Source organism: Symphodus melops (genome assembly GCF_947650265.1).
Source record: "Symphodus melops genome assembly, chromosome: 13".
Classification (NCBI taxonomy): domain Eukaryota; kingdom Metazoa; phylum Chordata; class Actinopteri; order Labriformes; family Labridae; genus Symphodus; species Symphodus melops.
In genome coordinates, this window is record NC_136703.1 from 16,471,341 (window position 1) to 16,499,084 (window position 27,744).

At 40.6% G+C, this 27,744-nt stretch overlaps 1 protein-coding gene across 1 annotated transcript in view; it reads left to right on the forward strand.

The window, feature by feature from the left end:
* Window positions 1-27,744, forward strand: part of plxnd1 (plexin D1) — a 61,706-nt gene that overhangs the window by 13,467 nt on the left and 20,495 nt on the right. The window contains exons 6-18 of the mRNA XM_079360263.1: window positions 1,570-1,747; window positions 2,009-2,117; window positions 7,910-8,009; window positions 9,376-9,474; window positions 11,118-11,204; window positions 11,456-11,564; window positions 12,614-12,771; window positions 16,519-16,664; window positions 21,589-21,694; window positions 23,029-23,168; window positions 23,586-23,765; window positions 24,276-24,360; window positions 24,716-24,985. Coding sequence (XP_079216389.1) covers window positions 1,570-1,747; window positions 2,009-2,117; window positions 7,910-8,009; window positions 9,376-9,474; window positions 11,118-11,204; window positions 11,456-11,564; window positions 12,614-12,771; window positions 16,519-16,664; window positions 21,589-21,694; window positions 23,029-23,168; window positions 23,586-23,765; window positions 24,276-24,360; window positions 24,716-24,985 — 1,767 coding nt within the window. The remainder of the gene's footprint in view (window positions 1-1,569; window positions 1,748-2,008; window positions 2,118-7,909; window positions 8,010-9,375; window positions 9,475-11,117; window positions 11,205-11,455; window positions 11,565-12,613; window positions 12,772-16,518; window positions 16,665-21,588; window positions 21,695-23,028; window positions 23,169-23,585; window positions 23,766-24,275; window positions 24,361-24,715; window positions 24,986-27,744) is intronic.

A 27,744-nucleotide genomic window follows, 5' to 3' on the forward strand; every position in this document is an offset into this window, starting at 1 on the left:
TTCATATAAAGTTTTATTATTGGGAAGGCGAAAGTGAGGCTCAATGTTTCAGAACTTAAGATTCAGAAATTTCAAAGTTGGTGGATGTGGTGTGGATAATGTTTAACCCAGAAAATATTTTTTTAATATATATTTTGACCAATTTTTACTCTTTCTGTGCTCGGTTAAATGTGTTCATTTATCAGCAACTTCTGGGAAATAATTTATAATAATTTCTAAGGTTTGTCATCAAGCCCCCTTTCCCTCATTTGCAGTGAAAAAAACCCAACCTCAATTTATCTTCCACTTAACATATTTTGATAATGCATATAAACCAAACTGGTCATATTATCAAGAGACAAGCCTGCTTGATTTCAATGAAGAAAGGCAATTTACACTTTGGCCAAACTAGCAGAGAAGACTCACAACTGTCTGATTTTAATCAAAGCTGGCAGGATGTGATATTCTGACACATAGGAGTGACTGCACTATAGTTAGGGTCTGACATGTAAATTGTTGTTTTCAATAATTACTTCCAGTCAGTATACCATGTAAAAGAAGCACAATAACACTATAATAATTAGCCCACGGATTCTTGACACTTGGAATATATTTGACCTTTAATTACAGCTCATAATTAGACGTGGCTGAGAGACGACAGGCTATTAATTGGTTCATTAATCGTGGATATTTGCTTGTTATGAGGGTCATTTTGGCTCTGCTGCAATAGATCTACCAGCTGCCAGATTCACAGGCATCCTTCATAGCCACAGGAAGCTCAGCTCAAGGTTGTCTCCCCAAACAGGAAGCAGCAGGCAGGAAGTCAGGGCTTTGGCCAGGAAATGATCAATTCCTGCGAACAATGGAGCGGATTTTGAAGACATGTTAGCACATGTCACCGGCCACTTCAGCTCATATCTGCTAAGCCACAACAGATGTCATCATGCTCTTCCTCACTGCTTAAAAGTTAGGAATCCTCACTTTTCTCACCTCCAAGTGTTATTTTTCTCATTATACATCTGTCATCACAGATCCAGATGTGAATGTATTCTACCATCTATTTCTTCATATTCATTGGAATTTAGTTTCTCTAACTTTTTGCATACACTTCAATTAATGTCAGCCTGTTGGCTAACCAAAGAAGTCACAAAACCTTCTCTACATTTGCTTATAAAAGGTTTGTTATTAGAATGTACTTTGGAAGTTTTACATTTTGGTAGTTCCAGAATACAATAGCTGATGTCTTTTACTAGTAAATTACATACTAGTTAAATTCAGAAAGGAATTGGTTAAATGCTGAAGCTAACTGTTGATTAACAGTAGCTAAACATGTTTGTTTTTTTCAATTACTCTTCAGCCTGATGTCCCTCCTGAGTTTACAAAATGGTTGTGATTGTCAGATACGTGGTTTCATTAATACAACTTACAGAAGTAGGCAATAATATTTTGACTGCATTTGTGCTTCCCAACATAAGCATGGAATCAGAGGAACAAGGGCAGCTACTGTTTGTGAATATAGTGAATAAGTTTATTTATTGTATCGTTTTTCAGATCAGCTGTTTTTTTATGTTTATTTTCATTTTGTAACAGGATGTCGGCATTCTGATAAATGGGAGCGTTCCTGATCTTGTCGGCTCCCGGGTGGAGTGTGAATATGCGCCTGGAATTTCAACAGATGCCACAGTGCACCTGGACTACGGGCCCGCCCAGATTCAGACCTGCCCCCTCCTCCCTCGAGAAAACTACCAACCCATCCTCCCTAGCACAGGTGAGACTGAACAAAGGCATGCATTTGGCTCTGTACCAACGCTGCAAGCTATATTTCTCTACACAACAAAAGTATAGTTAAAGCATGTGAAGCATTTCTTTTTATTAACAACATGTGGAGCAGTATAAGGGCAAATGTAATTTCCCATTTGTCTTCAAAAATCAGTGTGGCATGAGAATATTTGCTGTCTGTGTTATGACAATGATAACTTCTTGTTTGGTTGACACATGTGGTTTTGTTTTCTCGCCTTTGTTTTTCCAGATCATCTGACTGTTTCTGTGGCGATAAAAGTGAATGGTACATCTGTGGTATCTGGGAGTTTCATCATCTACGACTGTGAGAGAACCGGAGCAATACACCCCAAGACTTCGTGAGTCACACATGCATTGTCACACATTTTTCCCAAATCCTTGGTTTGTTTGGTGTTGGAGATGAATGGCCAACTAGAGTCTTCATTCAGATCCTTTTGCAATAAGATTTCTACACATACACACAGTTGTGGAGAGTAAATACACTAGGTCCTATATTTAACAACAAGTTTGAGTCTTTGTACATTGTATTCCCTTGAGAAATGTTTGAACTACTTTATTCTTGTTCTTCACTGGATTCCACAAGGAAGTTTTTACCTCACCAACACCACATTTATCTGACAGCCGTAGTAGCTGCTATATATAAAGTAGATTTTACCTAAAAAAAAACATAATATGAATGCACTATATTGTTAAAAATAGATTTCCTGACACTTTTGAGTTGTGACTCCTTACAAAAAAAGCAGCTCTTCATCTTGTCATTTTTCTAACTAGGTGTTATTAAAAGCTACCAGTAAAAGATAAAAAAAAAAAAAAGTAGAGGAATTTTCAAAAACACACATTTGCTTGGCAGAAACCTGTTTTTGTCTTTTTCCTAGTAAATCAATTACCACTGGACTTAGGTCACAGGTTTGCCATATGGATTTGAACAGCCTTGTAGATGGAAACACCTGGACTAAAAGCAGCTGTTGAAAGGAGCTCTACCTCAACCAGATGTTATTGTACAATTCTGCCTCCGGACTTGTGCATTTGCGTCAAAAATATTATAATGTAATAGCCAGAAATATGTCAGTCTGAGGCAGCACTTTTTTTTGAAGAATGACTTTACAAGTGCATGTTGCTGATAATATTTCTGCACATTTCAAGCAGGATGTTGAATGCAGGGCTAGTACTCAGAAAGGATTATACATACAGTATGTCCTTTCATTGCAACTTTTTCCTAAGTACAGGATCTAAGTAGTTCCTTCATACTTTTATCTACTACCTACATGATTTCTGTGCATTCCTTCAAAACAAACCATTCTAAAGTGAGACCTAAATACCAATAAACTACTGCCAAGCCATAGCAAATGTCAGCTTGAGTCTCTGTGGCATTGTAGATGTGCACACATAGCTGGAAGCTGAAAAACAGCATAGCTTCTCTGCTCTGTCTCATAGGCCTTTCCGCTTTGTCCCTAACCTCTTCCTCTCATGTTTTTTTGCTGGCTTTCTATTTATTCCCCAGTGGGTAAATATTGCCGACACGTCCTCTTGGAGGGCTTATTGTGTGTTCGGCTTGCTCAGGGTTTTTCAGTGAAGGATCAAATGTGGGATTAATATGCTGTAAATGTTAAGCTGGAGGAAATTGGATGTGTATGTCTGGCTGGTCATGTTGATGTTTGTTTTTGTAAAGGACTTTGACTTGTATGGCCTGGTCACAAAGAACGTTTTTTCATAGCTGGAGGCAATCCAGCTGGCTTCCTCCTGCATGTTGTACCATGTCAGAGGATCCACTTTATCTGATGGGCAGATCCAAGGCTTAGAGGGGCATCAGTGCATGTGTCTGCATGTGTGTGTGTGTGTGTGTGTGACTGTGTGTGTGTGTGTTTGTGTATGTGTGTGTGTGTGTGTTTCACTGATTCCCTCAGATCGAAACCGTTTGGGTGTGTCCCTATTGTTCACTTTTTTTTTTTAAATGCCTGGATGTGTGAACATAGCTGTTGCAGGTACATGTGTGCAAGACTGCACCCAATATTCGCACAGGGCGTCAATGCTCAGCGAGGTCCAGGAGTGTGAAATTAGACGATGGATTGTTGAAGGTGATAATGAGCAAAGTGCCATTCTCACAGGATGAGCATTGGACTGCAAACTGCGGAGCTGCTATACTCTATCTGATTTTAATCACTTCAAGCTGTTTTTTTTAATAATCCCTAAAGAGTCTTACAAGCCACACCTACTTAGTGAAACTAGTTAAATTTTCTTTGTTCAGGGCTTATGAGAAATCCTGCACTTTACGTATGCCTCATTCTTAGTGATAAGATATTCATATCTTAATTGTCTGTGCAAACCATCAAGATCACATAAGAATTCTCATTTGAGTAAATCAATGTTTACTTTGTTTTATCTAGAATAATCTGCTGTTGCCCTGGGTTGAAATCTGACCTCTGGCCCTTTTTATCCATATCATTCCGCACGCTCTCTCTCTCTGATTTTCAACTCTGTCCACTGTCCTGTCTATCTAATGAATCTAATAAAGGCACATAAAGCCAACAAAAATCATTTTAAAACATGATTACCCAGGCTGTATATGCTGTTATATGTAGCTATATTTAGGAGCTTTTCAAAGCTTTAAAATATTACCCCAATAATGATGTCATAGTGCGATAATAAGGGAGACCTCAAACAACAAAACTAAAGCTATTTTTTTGGGAGTATCTTTATTAAGTATTCCTGCCGTATGTTCAGATCATTTGCATTTGAAAAGAAGGCTCACGTCTTAAAAAATATGCAACATAATTTAATATTTTTGGTTGTGGTTTTAAAATAGCTCAACCTACATTGAGGAAATTCAACATTTTATGAACTTTTGGTTTTGAATTTGCCGTGATTGTTTTTTGAAAATTCTTTGGGAGTGTGTATGTTTATGTATGTGAGACTGAAAGTGTGTACATTTCAGCCATGACCGGTTCAGAGTGGTCAGCAGGCAGAGTGTTAATAACAACCAGATGATCCATCATTCCAGTCTCACCAAACTGCCCAGGAAGACAACCATCTCACCTGCCCTGCACTCTCTCTTATGTTTCTCAGCCACACACTCACACACGCACACTCAAACATTTTCTCGTTTTCTCAGTTGTATTTGCTTTCTATATCTGTCATTCAAGTTTCTGCCCTTTTTTTTGCATCTCCCTTTCTCCTCCTCTGTTTCCGTCCACTTGCTTCCCCTGCTCTTGTCTCTCCCCTGAAACTGGTCTTTTATTCTTTGTGTATTTTGTCTTTGACAGAGACGTGATTGAGTGTGTGTGTTTAACCGCTGTGTCCACTGAGAGGCCCTGAGAGTGTTAGCCTGACTGTGTATTTAGTGTGTGTGTGCGTGTGTGTGTGTATGTGTGTGTGTGTGTGTGTGTGTGTGTGTGTGTGTGTGCGTGTGTGTGTGTGAGGATGGTCATTATGACTTTGGGTGGGCAGGGTTGAGGGGTATTTACTGTCCATGTTAGGTCAAGCAGAGAGAGAGAGTGTGTGTGTGTGAACAGTCTTTATGTGTGAACATGTGTGTGAGCATGTGTGTGGGTGTGTGTATACTGTAGGTGTTTTAGTGGGACAGAAAGGGAGTCAGGAAAAACAAAAAAAAAACGCTGCAACTGATAAGAGCCTTGGGGGGGCCGTCTGCTTCTAATCAGAGCACACACAAACAGACGCACACTTTTCCGTTCACTTATACTCATCCAACTTCGCTCCCCCTCCAGTCTGCAGACCCCCTCAGAGCATTAGTATCACTGGAGGCACTATCACTCCTGGTGTGGGACATCTGTCTCTTCCTGCAGGCAGTGGCACACACTCGACTCACACACACATGCTGTACAGTGGAGGTGTTCCACTTAAGGACGTTTTTCTGGGAGCCACACACACACACACACACACACACACACACACACACACACACACACACACACACACACACACATTGGTATTCACAGCATAGATTAACAATCCATATCCTGCGAACACTGTCATTAATCTTCTAACTATACTTCCAAACTTTACTCATAGCCTTAATCTCAGAAAACAGATCACCCAAATCACTACAGAGCAGAATTTCAGAGATATTTATATCCAAGTGATGTCATAAATCACAGAGAAAAATATCTCAAAAATGTGGAAGACAAAACTCAAACAAATGGCTCGACCTTTTTAGATAAGTGATTTTTTTTAAGGGCTTAAAAAATGGTTTACAGCTCCCAAAGCAAACAATAAGCCAGCAATATCAGCTATAAATATCTATCTTAATTGTTAGGAACTACTAAAGTATACTGTATGTCCAGGGTTCTTGATCAGTAAGGCTGCTCAAATATCATTTCAAAAACTTGGACGCTGACAGCCTTTGTCACTAACCATCCCCGTGAGATCATAACCTAATTTATGCTTTAGAGAAGAGACATTCTCATGAGACAGACTTTTTATAGTAATTTTATTTTGGCTTTTTGCCTCCTAAAGCTTGTGTCATCCATTGTCCTCTTCTCTTTAATCGGGCTTCTGTTTTAAAATGAGAGACTTTTATCAATCACGAAAGTAACTTCATTGTAGAGATACAGTGAAATAAAAGGACAAGAAGGTAAAAGTTTGTTGCTTTAGTACCCTGCAACAAGACAAGGTTAGTTTTTGCAGAAAGTGTTATTTTTTTATTGTTTGAAATTTAAAACCCCAATGAAGAGTTTTTAGTTGGATATGAAACAGACTGAAAATAATATTGATGTGTCTTTATGGGCTATAAAAGCAAACGAGTGATGACAATAAAGATTGTTTTTATCTATACTATAATCTTTAGTCTGTAACCGCTGCCGGGGGGTAGGTGATAGACAAAGTGGGTCACAGCACGCTACTGGAACACACTTTGTCCACAGTTTTCAGGGCAAAGACTCCGAGTGATGAGTTTGACTTCTAAAAGAGAGCAGGACGATTTTCTTTTTGTCAGAAAACACTTCTTGTACATAGAGGACAAGATTAGAAAAGAAAATAGAAAATATTTACTGCTTTGTCTACAGGAGGACGTCAAAACCAAAAGTTTCTCACAGGGGCTTTAAATAAATTAATGTTAGCAAATCATGCTAATGCATTGTTAAGCTAGTTTTGAATTAATTAACATTCTGACATTGTGTGTGTTTGTAAGCCCATGAGTATTTTTGGGGGGATTTCAGTAAAATCTTTGCGGGATATGCTAGCTTGTTTTTGGAGAATACTTTTGAGTCCATCAATGGCGGTGATCAAAATTGAGATGCGATCTCCTTTCTAACTTCAGATCAATTGAGAAACTGAAAAAGCAGTGGAATTGAGACAGGCTGTAAGGTCCCTGGCAAACAGCTACAACACTTTCAAATACACAAGTTATGTCTTTAACATATTCAAGTATTATGAAATAATAATTTTGAAGTGATTTGTCAATATTACCTTTTTGTAACAGGTTGTTAATTGTTGTTGTTGTTGTTGTTGTTTGCTGTAAAAAATTAGACTTTAACATGGATTGGAGTTTTCTTTGTGAGCCAGTCTCAACTTGAGGAACTGCAGTGTCTAGCACTATCGCATTGGCTCCATTGTTCAACAGCAGAGGTTTCCGCTTGATGTAAAATGACAATAACTGTTTCCAGAGGAAGCATGTCCTTACTTTGTATATGTGGGTCCTTCAAGAACAAATTAGTTATCTATGGAATCAGGGGTCTATTTGCTTATGAACCTACTGTACGTACTTGCCAAAATGTCCTCAGAGATGGAGTAAGACTCAATATGGTACTCACAAAGACAGAAACACTGGCAACAATGTTCACACATATTAACATTTGGCAGTCTAGATGTTTATAGAGAAGAGCTTTGTTTCATCTCTACAGAATTGACCTACCCCGACCTTCTGGCCGTCTGTGTTGTAACTGTGGAATAAATGTGTCTGCTACTGTGACTAATCATTACTTCCTTTTATTGGAGCTAAACTCTGAAGCCTGTAATCAGTTCAACTTCAGAGTTTATGTTAGGGAGATAACAACTTTTTTAAAAACTGTATTTATCACTTCATGGGAACAGATTATAGGGGAGGAAAAAGGCAGTCTTTGGGACATTTTATCCTTGTTTCTGAATTCTTTCCATGTATTGTGTCTTTCTATGACAGATGTCTGAGCTGTCTGAGCACCAGGTGGAAGTGTTATTGGGACCAAGAGAACCACCGTTGTGTTTCCAATAAAGATGAATCAAAGCCAAACCTGCTGGAGGTGAGTAATTTATTTATTTTTATTCATCAACCAAACAGACACCTGGAGGATCTCTTAATGTTTAGACCCCACTAGTCAGAGCCTCAGATATTATCCAGACTCCTTTGTCCAAAAACTTCAAGTTTGCTGCAATGATCTCAGGCCAGACTGGTTCGGCAAGAGCAAGCATGATAATTCATTATGAGGTTTTTAAGTGCCTCAACTACGAAATGTAGTAATGTTGCAACCCTCTATGAAGTCTCAGGAGGTTTTAATTTAACAGGCTCTTCGTATTGAAGCTTCTCAGACCTCCTTTAAAGCTTTTGGCAGATTTCTTTAATGCCCCCACATGTGGAAAAGTACATTGTCTTTTTTTTTTTTAAGGGAATTATTTCTAAATATCAAGACTGCTAGTTGCCAGAGAAGTGACAAATCTACACCTACATTTTTAGCTACGGCTCATACAACCCTTCATCTTAAGTAGGTGACTGTACAAATGGATTATGTAGATGTATGTTTATGGAGCCCCATGAGGGTGTAACCTACCCTGAAAAGCAAACAGACCAAATAGTGTTTAAGGGTTGGCAGCAGTGCAAAAAAAGCTGTGAAACTGGGGGACATTATCCAAAACAAAATTACTTACGTTGTAACAAACTCCCCTGCTACTACTATCTTTTGTTCATGTTCATGGCAACCCAGCGCTATGTCTGCCGTTATACAGTCCCCCACAGAGTTTTATCGCTCAGCTAGGTCCCATGACCTGTGTAAGGAGGCATCCTCCCAGCAGACTCCTGCCCTGAGGACATGGGGGTCTGACAGTTCTGGTCTCAGTGAGAGTCCTCTGGTCATCTGATTGTTAAATGGCCTTCCTCTTATGCTGAAGTGTTTTATTGCCAGCTTTAACACGAGAACCCCTGAAAAGGGAGAGAGCTGTTTTTTATTAACCATTGTTGCAATAAAGACATCACTGCATTTTTTAAGCAAATAAATCCTAGTCGTGCGTGTAGTTTCGGATCCCAAGACACAAAAAAATAAATATATATCAAAGCACAAGAGGCTCATGCTTTTCTTGTCACTTTTGTGTCTTTTATGGTATAAGAAGGCTCCATTTATAGCACTCTTTGTAATGTAGGTCATAAGGAGAGGAGGAGATGAGTTTTCTGTTTCTGCTGATCCCATCACTGTGTCCGGTGGGTCTGTTTTTCTAATCCCTCATCGTCTCCCTATTTGAAGCTATTGTTGTCTCCCTCAGAGCGAGACTTTACCCCCTCATTTCCTCCTCCTCCACATAAACAGGACAGGTATTTTGGGTTGCGGATGTGTCACGTAGAGCCATTGTTTTCCTTAACTCCTATATGTCACTTCCTGCCCCCCCAAACCACCACAGAATGCGGCTTCCTGTCCCAGCCTGGTCCCCTCAGAGGTTCCTCCATCCCCGTCAGGAATGGCTCAGGATTTAACTCTGTCCCTCAACAACATCCAAGAGGTATGCCAGACAACCCTACAGCTATGGAGCTGGACTTGGACATTGTCCAAAATGCATGTTGTGAAAATGATTGGAATTAAACCGAAGCATATGGCATGTTAGCTTCAAGCCGAGTTAAACACAGATGGAAATTTGTGTGCTTTTATTTAGGTCAATGAATGAGTGAAACCTGAGTGAGTGTGTGTGATCTCCATGTTGTGAGACAGATATGAAAGTGAGGAATGAGCGTGTGTCTTTATGCTTATGATGCTCTCTGCTCAGCTGTTTAGGCCCACCATGCATCTGGTATCAAACTGTGAGTAGCTGAGTTGTGCCTCCGTCAGCACAGCACACAGTACAATGTTCAGTCAGTCTGAGGCAGCACTCGGCAGGAGATTTATTCCACTATATGTTCATTTTAGAATCGCCTAGTCCTTCCAGATCACTTTTTTAAACTCCTTATTCTTATCCCTAATCCACGCTGAGCGAGTCAGACGATGATTCTGCATTACTGATAAGGACACGGCTTGTATCTTAAAAAATTCCTGTGCTGACTAGTTGCCAGGCGTGGTCAGTCACACGCCTAACCCCGCATGGTCTTTCCAGCCCTCTCCTGGTGTGTTGCCATGGTGACAGACACTGAGTCACATACAGAACCACACGGTCACACACACTCACACACAAACACAGTTTCTCTGGACACACTAAAAGTGAAGGGCCATTTATACTTATCTTCATAGTGATAGTCAGTTACTAGCTGGAGCTGTTTGGAAAACGTATTCATCCTGTCAGAAAGTCAACATGCAGGAAGTGGGCTGTCACTCATATTGGTTCTTTCCAGAAGTCTGCAGCATCTCTCTGACCTCTCTGGAATACGTTGTAAATTTAGTTTTGGTTCCCACACTTAAAAAAACAAAAAAAACAGAGACAAATTATTTAGACTCCAGCCTGATAAACAGTCATTCCTAAGCGCTTAGCAACAAGCAGATGCTTGTGAGTTTGCCTTGAATTTAAAGTTGTACTCTGACACAACAGGAAACATTTTAGAGAGTGATACATTTGAGAGTTTTGGAGGCCAGAAGTAACCTGTCAGATGTAAAAAAAAACAACAACAACAAACAAACAACCAAAAAACCTTCTCTGGCGTCAGAGAGCACAGAAAATAGCAAAGTCATGGAGAGAGTGATCAAAGTATACCAGTTTAGGCTGGTTCGGTTCACAGACAAATGATTTCTCCCACTTTAATACTTATCTTTTACTGCTCTTAGCTATCTGAGCTACTTGATGGTCTTCACATTATCCTGGCTCATTTAAACTCAGGGCTCTGATTTTTTTGAAAGAATTAATTCATATTCATTACCATGGCTCCCAGATGACTCGCCAAGGTGTGGGAGTCCAGATGTTTATGAATATGAATTTTGAATAGATTGCATCTTTCCCTGGCAGGGACAATTATTGTGGGTTATTTCAGTTTCCAGTTTTCCTTTTCAATTGTTACCAGACGTATTTGAAAGAGCATTTCTTTCAGAGGCTGTCTACATTTCTCTCATTGTTGGCACTAAAGCTGTAGATATCTCATAGAAAAAAAATATAATATCACATTTGCACTGCTTGTTTTTGTTGAAATGCTGCATATTGTTCAAAAGAAGTGATCTGCATAACAGGGGGAGAAGCTGGAGTGTGACTTTGGGACAGAGCGATATGAGGCCATGTGGCTCAACAGCTCAACTGTCAAGTGCAGTGGAGTAACAGTAAGTATGAACATTTATCTATCAGATAACTACTCAAAAAAAGTTTTCCAAATCCAAATTCAGATCACATAAGTTCTTGCTCAGTTACTGCAGCATTTTCAGTTTCAGCGTTTTCCTTATTGCCTGGCTTGTAAGTTGTTTGCATTGGAATTATTAACCTCATTATTATCTCAAACACCAACGCATTTAAAGACCAAATGACACATATCGTACCTGCTTAATTAAAGTCTTGTATATTTCTGTCCCTGTAGCTGTCCACTTACCAGAGGAGTCAGATATACCACCTCAACCTGAGGAGGAAAGGATACTTCGGTGGACATCGGGAGAATATATTTGTCGACAGCCCTCAGCCCATGAGAGGTACGACATTGTCCTCATGATAATTTAGACATGTGGAAAGAAAACAAATGAAAAATCATCTTTCACGCTTCGGTTGTTTGCTGAGTTCTCCTGTATTTGCATCGTAATTAGACTCTCACCAAAAAACAAGGGAAAAACTGACATTGCTGCCACTGTTGCTCCCAGAATGCATTTCACCTCTACACAAATGTTTTCTGATGAGATGGAGGATTTAATTAAACCTTGCGAAAAATAAAGAACCGCTTACGGGGACAAATGGTGTTAGACTGCCTTTCACTTGCAATAATAGTAGTTGTTGTAATACAGCACGTAATTTGCCAACAACTAGTAATTTCCCATAATATCATATTCTGCTACCATCTAATTTCACATAGTGATTATAGAACTTAGAGAGCTGCAATTTAAGGTGTTAGCAATGGCTCTTACAGGCCATGTCATCATGTATTGTTCAAAATACAATATGAGCTCCATGACAACAGTGAGATAATAAAAAGTGATGTGCATGTTGTTGAACTTGGCATGTTGTTCCAGTGCACATACAAGCCAATCTTAGCCTTTCCCAGTCCCAGATGTGCTGTTCACAGTCCATGTGTCTCACATGTGAACAACAGCCCTGGGCCGCTGCCAGACACTCTGTTAGCTGTTAGCGGACATGACAGTTTCTTCATAACGTGCAGAGTCATCAAATTTAAATTTATCGCACACATGCAGGCACACACAAATGCACACAAATGCATGCAGGGATACAAATGGGACTTAGCACTGGGAGGCACATTGGAACTCGACCATAATCATCTGTGTCTTGCTGGCTTTGTTCTCCCCGACTCCATTAGCCCCTTTTTTCCTGGTTTATTTTTATAGCTATGAATGTATCATTCTGCAAATGCTTGTTATTCAGAACATACAGCCCATGTGGTTCAGATGAGGTTACAAAAAAGTTATTTAGAAGTATGTTACCATACGTTGACTTCACGGGGAAACTGTGATAAGAAATGTTGCTTTTAAATGATCATTATACCATCTCTCCTGCACCTCTCATCTCTTTCTAGTGGAAGTGTACAACTGTAGGGTTGGGAGTTCAGACTGTTCCCAGTGCTGGGGCCGGGAGGACCAGGGCCACCTCTGCGGCTGGTGTGAAAATATCTGTAAGCCAAGGGATGACTGCCAGCCCATCAAGGAGCAATGTCCGGCTCCTGAGATTCACAGGGTAAGATCACAAGTTAGACATGAACAATTGTAGGCTACAAATGTATGCATTCATCCTCTTACATGCTCCACTGCCTCTAGGCTCTATTTTCAGGTTATAAAATGGTGGATCATGGGGTCACTCACATGGTGTGGTGCCCCTGTGCCCTATCCGTCTAGTGTCAGCTGCTGAGGGAGCGTTTGAATAGAGTTTCATTAAAGCGGTTCACTCAGTAATAACACTAACATTCACTTAGCAGCAGCCCTCGGGGGACATATAGGAGTCGATCTGCAATCACTCAGGAGGCCATGGGAACACCTTCTGACCTGTGTAACTACAGTATGTGTGGAAAGCTTTATGAGTAGGGCCCTTTGTGTGAAAAACCACAGAAACTAAAAGGAAGAAAACAAGAACCATGAGGGGCTTCAGATCTCTGACCACAATAAGAGCAAAACCACATTGGTAAAAAGGAATGAGAGAGTGTTTATCTAACACAGGATCTGACTGCGGTCATGTCACAATGGTCATCTTAATTACCTGTCAGGCCCGGTTTACAGAGCTCATTTAAATAATCATATTCATGTGTTTGTCCAACTGGAATGGGAAAGTGTTTAGATGCTTCTTCCAAGCCTTTTTTCTCCCGTTACCGAACGCCTCTATCAGCACAGCCACGGTAGGCGGTCATGGGAAGCACGGCTCACATGAGACCCAGTCGGCCTGAACTTCCTGTAGATAAAACCTGGTCGGCCCAGGAGAATAAGCAAGCAGAACAAAGCAGGCAAAAACATAAACACACACAAACACACACACATAGGCAAAATGTGAGTCACACAAATAGGCCATATTGAAGCATTCACGATCATCCCTCTTTCTTTGTAGCTGTCAGCGCACTGTGACTAACAGGATGCTCTGTGAGAGTCAAACTTGTGTGGACTTCTTATGTGACTGAAGTTAGCTGGACTGAGATGCCATATGTGTGGGATGACCATTGTTGTAGTGCTCTCTCTTTCTCCCTCTCTCTCTCTCGCTCTCTCTCTCTCTCACACACACACACACACACTCCCACTGGCTTTCTCAGGAGAGCGGGCTGCGGAAAGGATACTGGGGCTGTGGTTCTGTGGGGTGTATGATGCAATTCTTTGGCAGCCATGTTTTCCCAGAGAATCCACAGGGGTTTGAGCCCGAGTACTCCGGCTTACAGAGGAAAAAGATTGTCTCTCTGTAAACATTCACACGCACACACACGGCAGCAGCTCCTTGTTTTATAGTCTTAGTGACTGTGTGTACAGCTTTGATAATTATATGCGTTTTTCTTGCTGTGCTTTGTCACATGCAATCTCTTTTACAATATAGCGGTACCCAAAATATCAATATTATATAGGAGGATTTCATTACCCCCTTTAACTTTTCCACACAACTGTAATTGTGAAAGATGCTCTCAAGTCAGCGCAGTGACGTAAGACAATGGAGACATTTATTATCTCTACGGGCCCTCTATTTTCATGTTCTGTGTGGGCTAGTCTGCTGCTTAAAAAACACTGATCAAGGGTACGTCAGAGTCAAAAACAGGAACTGCCAAACATAGTTCATCCACGACTTGAAAAGAAAGGGAGAACAGAGGGGTCTGGGCGAGAATTGAATGGTCTGGGAGGGAGGATGGAGAGCTATTTGGACAGAGAAAGGGTGGAGAAGGGTACAGTATAGTGAGAAGCCTTTTCCTGTTTTTGTCCTCACGTCCGTCTTGATTAGAGTGATGCAGGAGAACTGGACTGAGGGGAGGGAGATAAAAGCTCTGGCCTTAAAGTTATTATTATTACCTTTTTTTTTATTTGTAAAGGGACCATGTACAATATTAAACATAAATGTTGCCATTTGATGCATTGCACCAGAGTTAGCTTAGAGCTAGTTTATGTCTGCAGTCCCTCAGTGAGCTATCCAGAGCAAAAAAGAAAGAACAAAAAGAAAACATATGGATTTTATAAGTTAGGTCGTATCTGATGCAAGTTGGTGCAACATATTTGGAGTTTTTTTGTATTTAAAAAGAAGGATGTAGAATAAATCAAACCTGTTTAATGGCTCCAACATTCCTTGTAGAGTTGAGCTTTTTTTGCACACATTCACACCGTGTGATCTCCCTGGAGGCCTGGAAGAGTTTCTGCTGTAAATCAAGACTCACGCACTTGTAAGAGGTGTAAATGAAAAGCATGCCAGCTGATGCTGATGTCAATGCTCAATGGCACCACAGAGACACACTAAGCGCTATAAGATGACTAGTGATAATAAATAACTCTGCTACTGCTAACCTAGGTAGAGAGTGTAGCTGCTTTCGTGTGCATGCCTGACATGTTTGTGCACATACATGTTGTACATACACATACATTTATGTTGTATAGGCATATAAAAAAAATATGTGTTTTTGTCAAAGGAAGCAAATGGGTGGTCACACTTCATACCCAAGAGCTTAATATAACTACAAACACATTTGCATCACATCCTGTGGTGTAGATCCCACAGAAAAAAAAGTATTATGGGTTGGTTTCCAACAGTTTGTTTTCACACGATATTAAAAGTAATACACATTTTTGTTTTTAGCTGGGAAAAAAAAAATGTTTATTTATCGGTGCTGTTAATCTGGTGAGCTTTAATTTATCTGAACGCAGAGCTGAGCCTTGTCCTCTCACCTAGACCAAACAGAAGTGCTGTTTTCATTCTTAAGCTCGGAGCCGGAGCCAGGCTAATAACACAAAGGGGTCACACTGACCTCGGCTCAGGGAGGGGGTCATTCAGAAAAGCATGCACACTGTTGGGCTAGCTATGCTACTGTGGCAAGATGAGGGTAGATTGCTTCTGTCTGGGCGTCTGAGATGCTATCTGAAAAGCTGTGTTTCCTTGGTGATTGGAGAGGGGACGGTCCTCTTCTTTTCTTTCCGGTTCTCCTGAGTGGAAAGTTAAGAGACCAAAGGCGAGGGCTGAAATGATGCATGAGAGTGTGCCTCTGAACAACAGCAGAAATAGGGCTAAGGAATTTGACAGAGCAGACGCAGGAAAACAGATGAAAGGGAGTAGCACTGTGCATTAATTCCCCTGTTGAGGCTTTGCTCTCTCACCACCACCATCAGCATTCACTCTCCTCTCGACACTCAGTTCCCTAAATTGCCTCCCCACTCATCCACCTTTCTGCCGTGCTCTCCACCTCGCCTCTTCAGCCCTCTCTCTCTCACTCCGCCTGTCTCTTGTGGGAAGTGAAGGGGGCTCTTAGCCTGCTCTTTATTTGCATGTGCTGTAGAGGATTAGAGGCTGAAGAGTCTTAGACTGGCACAGTTAAGAGTCTGCTTTGTTTGTATGTGTATGTGTGTGGTTGTGATTGTGTCTGTGTGTGTGTGTGTGTGTGTGTGTGTGCGCGCGCGTGTGTGTGTGTGTGTGCGCGTGTGTATTTGTGTGTGTGTGTGTGTGCGTGCGTGTATTTGTGTGTGTGCGTGCGTGTGCTTGCGCATGTGTGTGTGTGTCTGTTAGATCTCGGTCTTCAATAGAAGAACACTTACACAGGCCTCTTGTCCTTATCTCCCCGTGTGTCACACTCCATGTCAACATCAGAGGAAGCATCTCAGTTCTCTTATTTCTTTGTCACGTTATTATCACCCGACTTTAGTGGAACAGTTTCATGGTGGTAATCTTCTGATGAGCTCTAATTTATAATGCCTATTACATGGTATTTTGCAGAGCCTTTTGTTTCCTCCCTGCTCACTACTTTCCCTTTGTCTTTGTCAGATCTCTCCACAGACAGGTCCAGTGGAGGGAGGCACCCTGCTGACAATACAGGGCAAGAACCTGGGCAGGAGGGCTGACGCAGTAAAGGTCTCTATTGGAGATACGCCATGCACCATCCTGCCTGAGCTCTACACCGTCTCTGTAGAGTAAGTTCTATAACATATGGCTGCATAATGATTCACAAATTTGCACATATAAGCTTAAGTCAACAGAGCACCAGTGTTTACTTAAGGTTTGCACAGAGCGCTGCTTGATTTGTTTTATTCCTATCCCAGATACTTCATTGATTATATGTAGCATCATCTGCAATTTCAAAATGACCATGAAGAATCAGAACATTTCACAAACATTATCTTTATTTGAAACCTTTCTAAAAGGAAATAAAGCTGCTGCTAAGCGTTAAGCTATTTTTAATTGTGACCTGACATACTTCCATGTAGGTGCCTCGATGGCAGGAAGAATTAGGTAACAAGGAAAGCCAATTCACAGAATAAATCCTGTCATATCATCTCAGCCTTGTACACAGTTACGGACCTGGATTAATCTACAGAATGAAAAACGATTGAGATTTACCTGATTTATTAGGTTAAATGGATAGAGAAGATTAGTTACCCAAACTTATAATACAGAGGCTACAATAAATCTAAAGGGACTCACCTTATTTAAACTTTAAAAGTTGTCCATGTTTTATGTGTACTTCTGTATATGTAAACAAAAAAAAGACTTGTCACTCAGGAGGGAGCTGTATTAAGCAGAACTGTTTTGGAACAAACAGCTTAACAACACATTTGGAAATTTAAATGAAAAGGACATGATGTTAGTCCACATCTGTAGCCCTTTCCTAATTTCTGCTTCAGGCAACATAAGTTGCTCTTATCATAACGCAAATGAATATTTAATCAATCTACAATGTTGCACAATGAGTAATGTAAGACCATCAGGAAGAAGAATGGAAATTAAATCCAAATAGTCTTTTATCAAACTTTTAGACTTTTGTCATATGAAAAAGTTAAAAAATCTAAACCGAAATGTCAAGAGAAAAATATATATATTTAATTAGCACCAGACCTGATCTACTTCATACAAAAAATTATCTGTAAGGTAGAGTGGCAAGCTTTCTGTATTATACAGCAAATAGGAAGTAAAATAAGTCATTAAGAGTGTGAGACATTGTGAGACATTAATACTTCTCAGTTAGTTGTTGTAAACACAAACCCAATATTAGCCACATATACACAGAGAAGATTGGATAGCTTTCGATACCTCCAGTGTGAAATCTCATTATCACCTTATCACCTCACACAAACAATGAGTAATATTTAGAATAAACAAATGAATCTATACTGCTGATATGACCAGGAAAAGCTATTTAGTACATGATTAAAAGCTGAAGGTACCACAAGTCTAAACCACATCTATTTGAGTTCAATAAAAAAAACCCTCCCTCAAATAATTCACTGCTTACTTGTCCACCAGTAAATAGAACATCAGCCATCCCTGCATAGTTTCCTTTTCATGCATTCATGAGGCTAATTTTCACAAATATTATTATGCAGCACACTTCTCATTTTAAGTGACTCCACTGCCATCCCTCCGGAGCTCAGGGACCATCACACTGTCACCATGGAGACAGCAGGACCCTATGTTGACACCAGCATAACAGAGCTCAGAGGAAGTCGCAGTTACAGCCAAACTTCCGTTCAGTACCTGCAATGTTCCTTGAATGGAACTGTTTATCTGGTCGTGCTCCACTGAAGCCAGTCATTGTATGAAGACCAGCTGGAGGATGACCTGCGGGTCTTACCTGTCACTCCAGCTGCCTGACACATTCTCCAAAAACACGCATGTCAAAAACAGCGAATCGCATTTCACTCCTGGAGTGTTCTCATCTCGTGTCGTCATTCCTCATTGGCTCCCAAGGCAGGTTGTTATGACAGCAGAGCATATCCTGGTAGCTGGAAGTGGCATTGACAAATCATGACACGTCATTGCATCTGACAATGTCAGCAAATTTAACTCACACACACACACAAGCACACACAAGAATGCAACTACCTGTTTATGGTTCTCCCTGTTGGGACCTTCTGTATATTTGATTAAATATGATCTTATCTCATGCCCTTAACATTAAACACTAACTTAAAGTTAATTTGAAAGAAATCTACATCAATTGGGGTGCTGGTTAAGCTCAGCTGGTAGAGTGGGTGCACATGAACAGATGCTACAGTCCTCATCCCACTGTTATGGGTTCAATTACCAATCCTGGTACTATTTGTTGTATGATATCCCCTACTCTCTTTCCCTGCATTCCTGTCTCTGAAAGCTATCATATCAAATGGCAAATGTTAAATGGACTTGAGCTTGTATAGCACTTTTCCAGTCCTCTGACTACTCAAAGCACTTTTACAATGCAGGGCACACCTAAAGCCCAAAAAACAATCTTCCAAAAATCTACATCTTTTTTTATACCACAGCGTTGAAGATGCAGTAATTATGTTGCACAATAATAATGTTACTTAAAAGATCGAAACTAGCTCTTGAAAAAATACAATACACATACAAACTCCCAATAACACACACTTGGGGCCTGTGACCTCACTTACCAGTGCTGTTGAGACAGGTGTCTGTTCGTGTGCAGAAAGGTGAAAGTTCACATCTGTGTGCCAAAAGAAAAATGTGCAGCCGTGAAGAGACTGTGCTCCACTCACCCGGTGTCAACATTTTAATTATTGGCACAGTCAGTCCAGACACACCTCATTTACTGGAGCGCTTTAAGCTCAGGTCCTCCAAGCTGCCCTCTCGCTCATTCTAATACACGCCTTGAGTGGCCTTCGCCCTATCTAGTTAGCTGTACGTCAGACAGCACGCACATTCAAACACACACATACACACGCAAAGATCTGATTGCAGATGATGATTATCCACTCAAGAGGAATAATCACAAATGTCTTTAAATGACACAAAATATTGCCCTCTGAAACACATAATATTGGGATTGTGTGGCAGTGCTGGAATGTGGAGCAGAGGTCGGCCCAGGCTCTGTCTGCTGTATGTCCTTTGACAATGCATCAACGTTTCACTTGGACACACACACACACACACACACACACACACACACATAGACATCAGATGTGCAAAAGACTAAAAAAAAAAAAAAAAAGGACATAGCTTCCTAATTATCAGAAGCTGTACAGAGCTTATCTTTCCTCTTCTGTGTGTTTTGGACACTTGACAGTCCTTAATGACACAGTTTATATATATGTATATATGTGTGTGTGTATATATATATGTATATATATATATGTGTGTGTGTGTGTGTGTGTGTGTGTGTATATATATATATATATATATATATATATATATGTATGTATGTATGTATGTATATATGTGTGTATATATATATATATATATTTATTTATTTATTGATTGATTGATTGATTGATTTTATTTTATTTTTTGTCTTGTCTTTGCTACTATTAGGACAGATGAATAAACAAGAAACATGAATCACTAATAAGACACCCTATAAGACTATTTATCAGCATTTCATAGGTCAAACTGAATGATCAATAGAGGACTCCCCCTGGCGAACTGTATTGACATTTCTAAACAACAGAAAGCATATAATTCCTATTTGGTTTCCTTTATCCTTTCTATCATTCTATTTATTATTTTGAAACAATTACTAAACGTGTCTTCTTGTGAAATGTGCAGAAATCCTGACACACCTGTTTAAATGTTAGAGGGTGAAATCAGCATATTTCTTAATACACTCTTCAGGACTTATTAGATTTATGATTTTTGTTAGCACAGAAGAATCCTCAACATTATGTTTCAATAGCACATATCATATAATGTGATGTATTGTTAGTGTATCAGTTTGATTTGCAGAATGAATCCATTAAAGCTTGAGGCAACACTCCAGGTTCAGGCTGATCTTCTCCAATTTCCTGATGATTTCCCTCAGGCTTGAATGTCTGAGTAGTCATGTTTCACTTTATTTAACCTATTCCTTTTTTTTTTTTTTTTAATCCGAGCATGTAAAATGATGGGTTTTCTTTAGACAGGTGTGCGTCTGCCTCAATGGCACACAACTGACAGGAGTGTAATTTCAATGTAGCGTCATTTTTAACCTGATGAGAAGAAAAATAGGCCTTGCTATCGACAAATACTACAGGTTATTTTTTGACAGCTTGAAAGCTATGAAGGAAATGTGTAACCCTTTTAGCTAATGTAGAAAATTCATGTGAGTACTTTAAGACCTAAAATAACAGACTCATGCACAGCTTTCTCTTTGGTCTTGAACTTCACAATCTGACCCTAAATCCGTCCGGCCACAGCCTCATCTTATTGTATGTTCTGCCAGCTCCTCCTACATGAAACATTGCTCTTTGCTTAACTAAATTCCCTACAATCCTTCTGTCAATCATCTGATCACTTGCTGAGAATGTAAATCCACTGTAGCACCTGGCACCAAACTAAATAAACCGACAGGGTGTCAGGCTGGAGGGGGAACATATAAGGTGTTAAAGGTTGTGCTTCCCTTCCAGTACATTTATCCCCGTGAGGCCCCAGAACAGTAGATCCCTGTGCTTCGGCACACCACAGTGTCATTAATATGAGACGTCCCTGTAGAGCACGCTCTGATGACACAAGGTTTAATCACAGCCAGGAGGCGAGAGAACGATCCCCAGCAACTCCTTAATCTCCTCTGTGGTTAGACACATCTGGTCTGAGGGAGCTTTGAACTTCACATCTCCTGATTTCTGATAGCGCGAAGGCTTTATTGGATTCTATATGTAAATGCAATAAGATATGATGAATTAGTTCATAACCACCATTCTCCTTGATTAATTATGAGTCTTTGTTGAGCAGATCAAGATCTCTCTCTTCATTTTGGTTCCATTCACTTGCAAGTTGTGATGAACACCCCTTTATGTAATTAATGAATACAATAATGTGCATATTTGTGTGTTATTATCATTGTATGTGTTTTTATTAAATAATCTCTGATAATAGTATTTGGCAATCTTACAAAGAGATCTCTGGGGGGTTTTTTTTATTGCCCAGGCTGCTTTGTGTCACTGGGGAGTCCTTACAGGAAAGAACAGCTATTGTCCAGGTGGAAGTGGATCAGAGTGGGATGGGGACGTCTAAGGAGACCTTCTCATTCTTAGTGAGTATTCTCTCCTGCTGTCTGTTTCTCCCACTGCATTCTTCTTCTTCTGTGCTGTCTTGTTCTTGTTGCCCGCTGGGAAAGCCCTCCCAAGTGTGTCAGTTGAGTGTTAACAGATGCGTTTTATGATTCTTAGGAATGTGAATGTGTGGGAATCTTCAAACGTTTATCTGACCAGCAAACTAAGCACCATTGTCATCCTGCACTCGCTGCCAGCAAAAACAAATATGGCGATTGTTGGAATGTCCCTCTGCTCTACATTCATCTCTGGGCCAGACAAGCTGGCCAGTATTGTGTTAATGGACCTCAACCCACACTCTCCCATCGGATTTAAAGCATTCAGCCAGTTAAAACGCACACGTTAGCCTTTTGTTTCTTATTGTTTAAAGACAAAGACATATTCAGTCCTGGAATATTCTACTATGTCCGGGGCTTTTAAGAGCATCTCTGTGTGTGAGTCATCCTACAGAGAGGTCACAGAAGCCCTTCTTTGATACAGAAGGATGAGGAAGGTCCAAAACAGCAAAAATAAAAAAAATAAAAATAAAAAAAAGGTTATTCAGTTGTGGAAACTTCCCTTGAGCTTCTTTGAAGGTTTTTTTTTTGCAAGGTGTTGAGAGGCAAGATCTGGGAGAAAGGGAAAACAGTTTTGGAGACAGGATATGTGCTTCTACTGCATCTCCTTCCTCAGACCTTCAGACGGAAACATCTGCCTCCTTACGTCCACCCTTAGACCAAAACACACAATAGGTCTCCTCCATACACACACATGGAGGAAGTGAATCCTGTCAGTGAGGATAAGAGGTTTCCCTTGAGGCGAGGTTCATGGCGGGGATAGAAAGTTTGGAAAGAGCACGAATTCTGATGGTAGCTGCAAGCTGGATGGATACTCAGCTTCGCCTGAGGAGCCTTTATGTGTGTGTGCATATATGTATGTGTGTACATGTGCATTTATGACAACATATACATGCATTTTTGATGTGTCCGCATCTTCATTATTACTTCTTACCTAAAGTATAGCTTTCTTGCAAGTTTGGGCCCAAAGGTCTGTTGGCCTGAGCAGCATATTAACATACTGCAGCACGGCCTGTCTTTGCAGTTTTTCTTCACTAATTTAATCTAGTAGTCAGCAGCTGTCTCAGCTGATCTGTGAAGACCACACATTTGAACCTCAAAGGATGTGGAAAGATTTTATTGGGTAACAAGAAAGGCATCAAAGATCACAAAACACATTTTGAGTAAGCCTGTCTTTTCCACTGACAGAAGCTGTCAGGCGTCTAGTGATAAATATGAGAACTTGTTAGTCATGTGCCAGTGCTCTCTTATGTATTCAGGTCCCAAAGATGCTCTCCATGGAGCCGAGGAAAGGATCTCGTGCTGGAGGGACTAGAGTGACAATCATGGGGGAAAACCTGGACATTGGCTCTGAGATCAGAGTCATGATCAACAACACGCTGCAGTGTATCATCACAGAGTGAGTACTCTTTTAGGGTGTTTTGAAGTCTTGAATGCAAGAAAAGGTCAAGTTAATACTTGTTTTTTTCCCATAGTTAGCACCAAGTGCTTGCAATACATGGTCCTATTAATTAAATATTCATCAGCTGTGGGGCTTTGTGGGGCAATGCAAGGCCTGCATGAAGATTACTCTCTTCCAGAACATCAAAAAATCTAGCTTAAGTTTCAAGTGCTCATTTTTATGACTTAAGCCTGACTCAGGGTCAAAGTTTTATGTTTGAAGTCACCAGCCTTCATTTTACTTGTATAACCAAAAGTTCCTGCATGAAAATCTGCCACTAATATGATTCTGATTTCAGCGGGAAGGGCTTTTGTAAACATCACAAGATATGTGGAAAAACAGATGTTTTCTTCTTTCTTTTTTCTTTTTAAATAGAAAAACAGATGAGACCATTGAGTGCACCATGCCTCCAGCCTTGCAGCCACACACTGAGTCAGTGGCAGTGTGTGTGGAGTTTGAAAACCTTCCCTGTCAAAGTGTCGAGCTCAGCACCACCTACACCTATGAGAAGAACCCCACTATCAGCTTCATCCGCCCCAAAAAGAGCTTCCTCAGGTATGAAAACGACTAAACACAAAATACTCAGTAAAACCAAAACCTCTGAGATATCATAAGCTCAATGACTCTGTGGTTTCCTACCCAGAGTCTCTGACATAAGTCATTACTGTAATATCATCCTGATGTGCAGCATATTTCTCCCCATTGTGCGTTAAACAGCGCAGCATGTGTGTGACGGGGCAGCGGCATGTCTTTGATGACGTGTGAGGATTTTCACTGCAGTCGAATTGCTTTGCATTATTATCTGGTCCCCTGTTTCTTTCTTCTTGTTTTGGTGCAGTTTCCCTAAGTATTTGCATACCAGCAGGAATTTGACATGTTTTTTTCATGGCTGAAATGTGACACTCTGCCTTTGTGTATGTGTGTGTGTGTGTGTGTGTGTGTGTGTGTGTGTGTGTGTGTGTGTGTGTGTGTGTGTGTGTGTGTGTGTGTGTGTGTGTGTGTGTGTGTGTGTGTGTGTGTGTGTGTGTGTGTGTGTGTGTGTGTGTGTGTGTGTGTGTGTCACAGTGGTGGCAGGACCATCACAGTGACAGGCCAGGGTTTTGATCTGGTGCAGAGTGTCACCATGCAGGTGCTGGGAATCGGACGAACAGTAAGTAAACAGACGAATTGTTTCATTTTTAACTTTATACAACTGTTTTCAATCAGATTATTAGCACATGGGTATTTATAAAGTGGGACACAGTTAGACGTCTTTGAGTATTAGCATTTTGCCCTCTTGTAGAGAGGAAGTAAAGGATAACAGAATTATTCTTTTTTGAGCATGGGGATTGAAATTACCTGCTTACAGCTGACTGTTTTGAAATCGTTTTTTATATCCAATGATTCTTTGAGAAAGTACGAACACGTTGACAGTTGAAAAGAATCATTTGCTGGTATAATGCCATTAATTACATTGTGCATTTTATGCACTTAAAGCCATCTTGTCTTCTCTGGTTCTTCCTCAGCAATGCACAGTGGTGTCCCCCTCCATGATCACCTGCCCATCTCACGCCTCCAGCCAGTCCCAGGAGACCTCAGTGCAGTTCTTTTTGAACGGAGTCCCCTACACGGGCGACAGTCCCACCTCCTTCGACAGTGAGGCAGAGGAAGAGGAGGGGGAGCCGCATAAAGATCACTTCGTGTTGGAGTACGTGGAGGACCCTCAGTTCTTCACTGCCAACAAAGAAAAGCTGATTAAACACCACCCAGGAGAGCCACTGACGCTCATCATCAACGTGAGTGACACCGCTGAGACAGGATGTCCAGATTAGTGCTTCGCTGTTGTGTAGGTTTCCTGATAAGCCAAGCAAACATTCAGGTTCACTCAGTCTAATTGTCCATATCTTATTGGACAGAGGTTTATAATATTTAGCTACAATAGAACACATTATAACAAGCTAAATTTGTTTAGCTGGAACTGACTGGTATCAAAAATTCATCAAGAATTAAAGCTGAATCATTGTGAATGAATTATTCAGACAAACCTCTTTACCCACATCTTATTCATGAGAAATCCGTCAAACTTTAAGATATTATGAGTATTTAACAATAGATTAAGACGTTCCAAGTTTTTGAATGTACATATTCAAATTGTGCCCGAAACAAGTAAAGGTGTTTCCTAAATGTTGCCTGTTTCATGGCTTCAAGTATCAACACTGCTGTAGACTACCCCCACTGTGAGCAACAAACACGGTCGAATGTTCCTTTATTCATATTCACTTAAACCGGAGGCACATAGGACACATCAAAGGCCCTGTCGTTTGAAAGTGTTGATTTCTGTTGGGGGTCTGCTGAGGGTGGAGGGCACAGTGGGGGCTCAGTGGGAGGTCCCATGTTCATGTGTCCTGGCTGATCAAGGCACCTGTCCGCATGGATTCAACACCCTAAAGGCCTGCTGGTATACACTCGGCATGCACATGCGAGGAGCATGTACAGGAATGTATGAACCCGATGCAGCTTCCTCTTGATGAGTTTGTGTGCGAGGAAGAGGCCCCTGCACGAATCGCTGCCTCAGCCTGTCTGCATTGGCGAGTCGTCTGTTGTTTCCTGTTTTCTTTAGGAAGGTGGATTCCACTTGTGGGTGACCTGACGGGAGGGGAGAGTCTGGAGACACAGTGTGTGTGTTTGCTTCATAGGGAGCTTGTTAGTCAGCCAAATCCTATATTAAGGACCTGACATGGAATGTGGGTGGGTTTTGTTTGCTTTCATCCTGTTTTGGCCTTAAGAATCACTTGTTCTGGTCCAAGGAGTTTAAGTGTGAAATGTTGTGTTGAATATGGAGGTTTTACAGTTTATTTTACAATATGCTTATGGCTCCAGCATATTCTGTGTGATAGTTTGATAGTTAGAGGCTGTCTTTGTGTGTATAAGTGTATGAAAAAATGTGTGTGTGTGTGTGTGTGTGTGTGTGTGTGTGTGTGTGTGTGTGTGTGTGTGTGTGTGTGTGTGTGTGTGTTAGGAAGCATTTGTTGACAGAGACCCAGGGGGTGGCATCCTGCAGTAGGGACAGGACAGGGCCCTAAGGGTGTAATCAAAGCAAGGAAGCACACTGGGGATAAACACACAAAACAGCACACGCACACTTCCTCACTTGTCATTCTTATATTAAAGGGAAACTGCAGTTTCATTCAAAGTGTGTCTTATTTTTGTAGTTTTGTCCATCAACCCTGTATATAAATAGTAACAGTATACGTTCCAAGTTCATTACTGACGGCTAGGAATGCTGCTTCATCACTTAAAAGAGGTCAAACATGGAGAACAATCAAAAGACGTCAAATAGGTGTTTTAAACCTCGAGCCAAACTCCATTTGAAACATCCATCAGTTTGCAGACAAATTTCAGAATTAGTTTGTCGATGTTTTTGTATAAGCTGCTGCTCCCTGAAATTCACGAAGACAAAGTTTTCACTGTGAATTTCACAGGAAGGTGCTTAAAAGAAATTCTGAACGATTTAAAGGCTAGAGACATTGCATGATTATGTCTCGCACACATTTGAGGACCATTTATGACTCTCTGTTAACTTCATATTATGCGATACCTTCTTCCCACTTTTACATGCTAGCAATTGACAGAGAAATGCCCTGATGTTGTTGCTGTGTTGAGAAGCGCTACAATCAGGGTAATTAACCATGAAAGATTTATAGGAATCCAAAACAGATTTCTTCACTCGACTAAATAAACTGTTGGGTTTAAAGAGCAGGTGACGTGCATCCTGAATTGATTCTGATTTGATTTTTTTATATCTAAATGTAGATTATTCACTTTCTGGCTGTTCAAAGGGATACTTCCCAGAGATAATAAAACATAAAAAGAGTAGAGACACTAAGATAGACCTAAAATACTTTTTTCTATCTGATAGGCATTAGAATAATCCCCTTAAATACTATAATCTCCTGTTTTTGCTCGTAACAGACAATGTATTAGCATTTCAGCACTTAGTTGCATGCTGTGATAGAGTTTATCCCCCCTCTAAATAGAGTGGAAGAGTGTGAAGTGTTGCACTTGGTTTCTATTAAAGTAGTATTTCAGCGATTATGCAAGTCAAAAGGTCATAACTGAAGCTGTGGAGACCAGGAGACAGATATTTCCTAACTGAAAGTCTTTTATATTGTGCAAGTCCTAAAACGCAGGATACTTTATTTCCCAAATGCATTCATGAAATATGATCTGCGTTTAAACACATTTTAATTGTATGCTGCACAAGCTGTCTTAAACATTCTCCTTACTCTAATGGCATCCAAGTGACATCAGGGTTATTTTTAGTCTTTAGAAAGTTCAGTCTACAGCCACAAAAAAAAATCATTGTGCAACCACGTTGTTGTCTGTGTTTGTCTGGAAATTTGTTCAACCGGCTGGATACGCGTGACGAAAAGGGTCGGAGTGATTTTTAATTAAACTTAGAATTGAGAGGTGGGGCTCGGATTGACAGCGAGTTGGAGGGATACAAACTGTGCAGGCCACTCCAGTGGGCTCCTGTAAAGGCCCTGAGAATGTT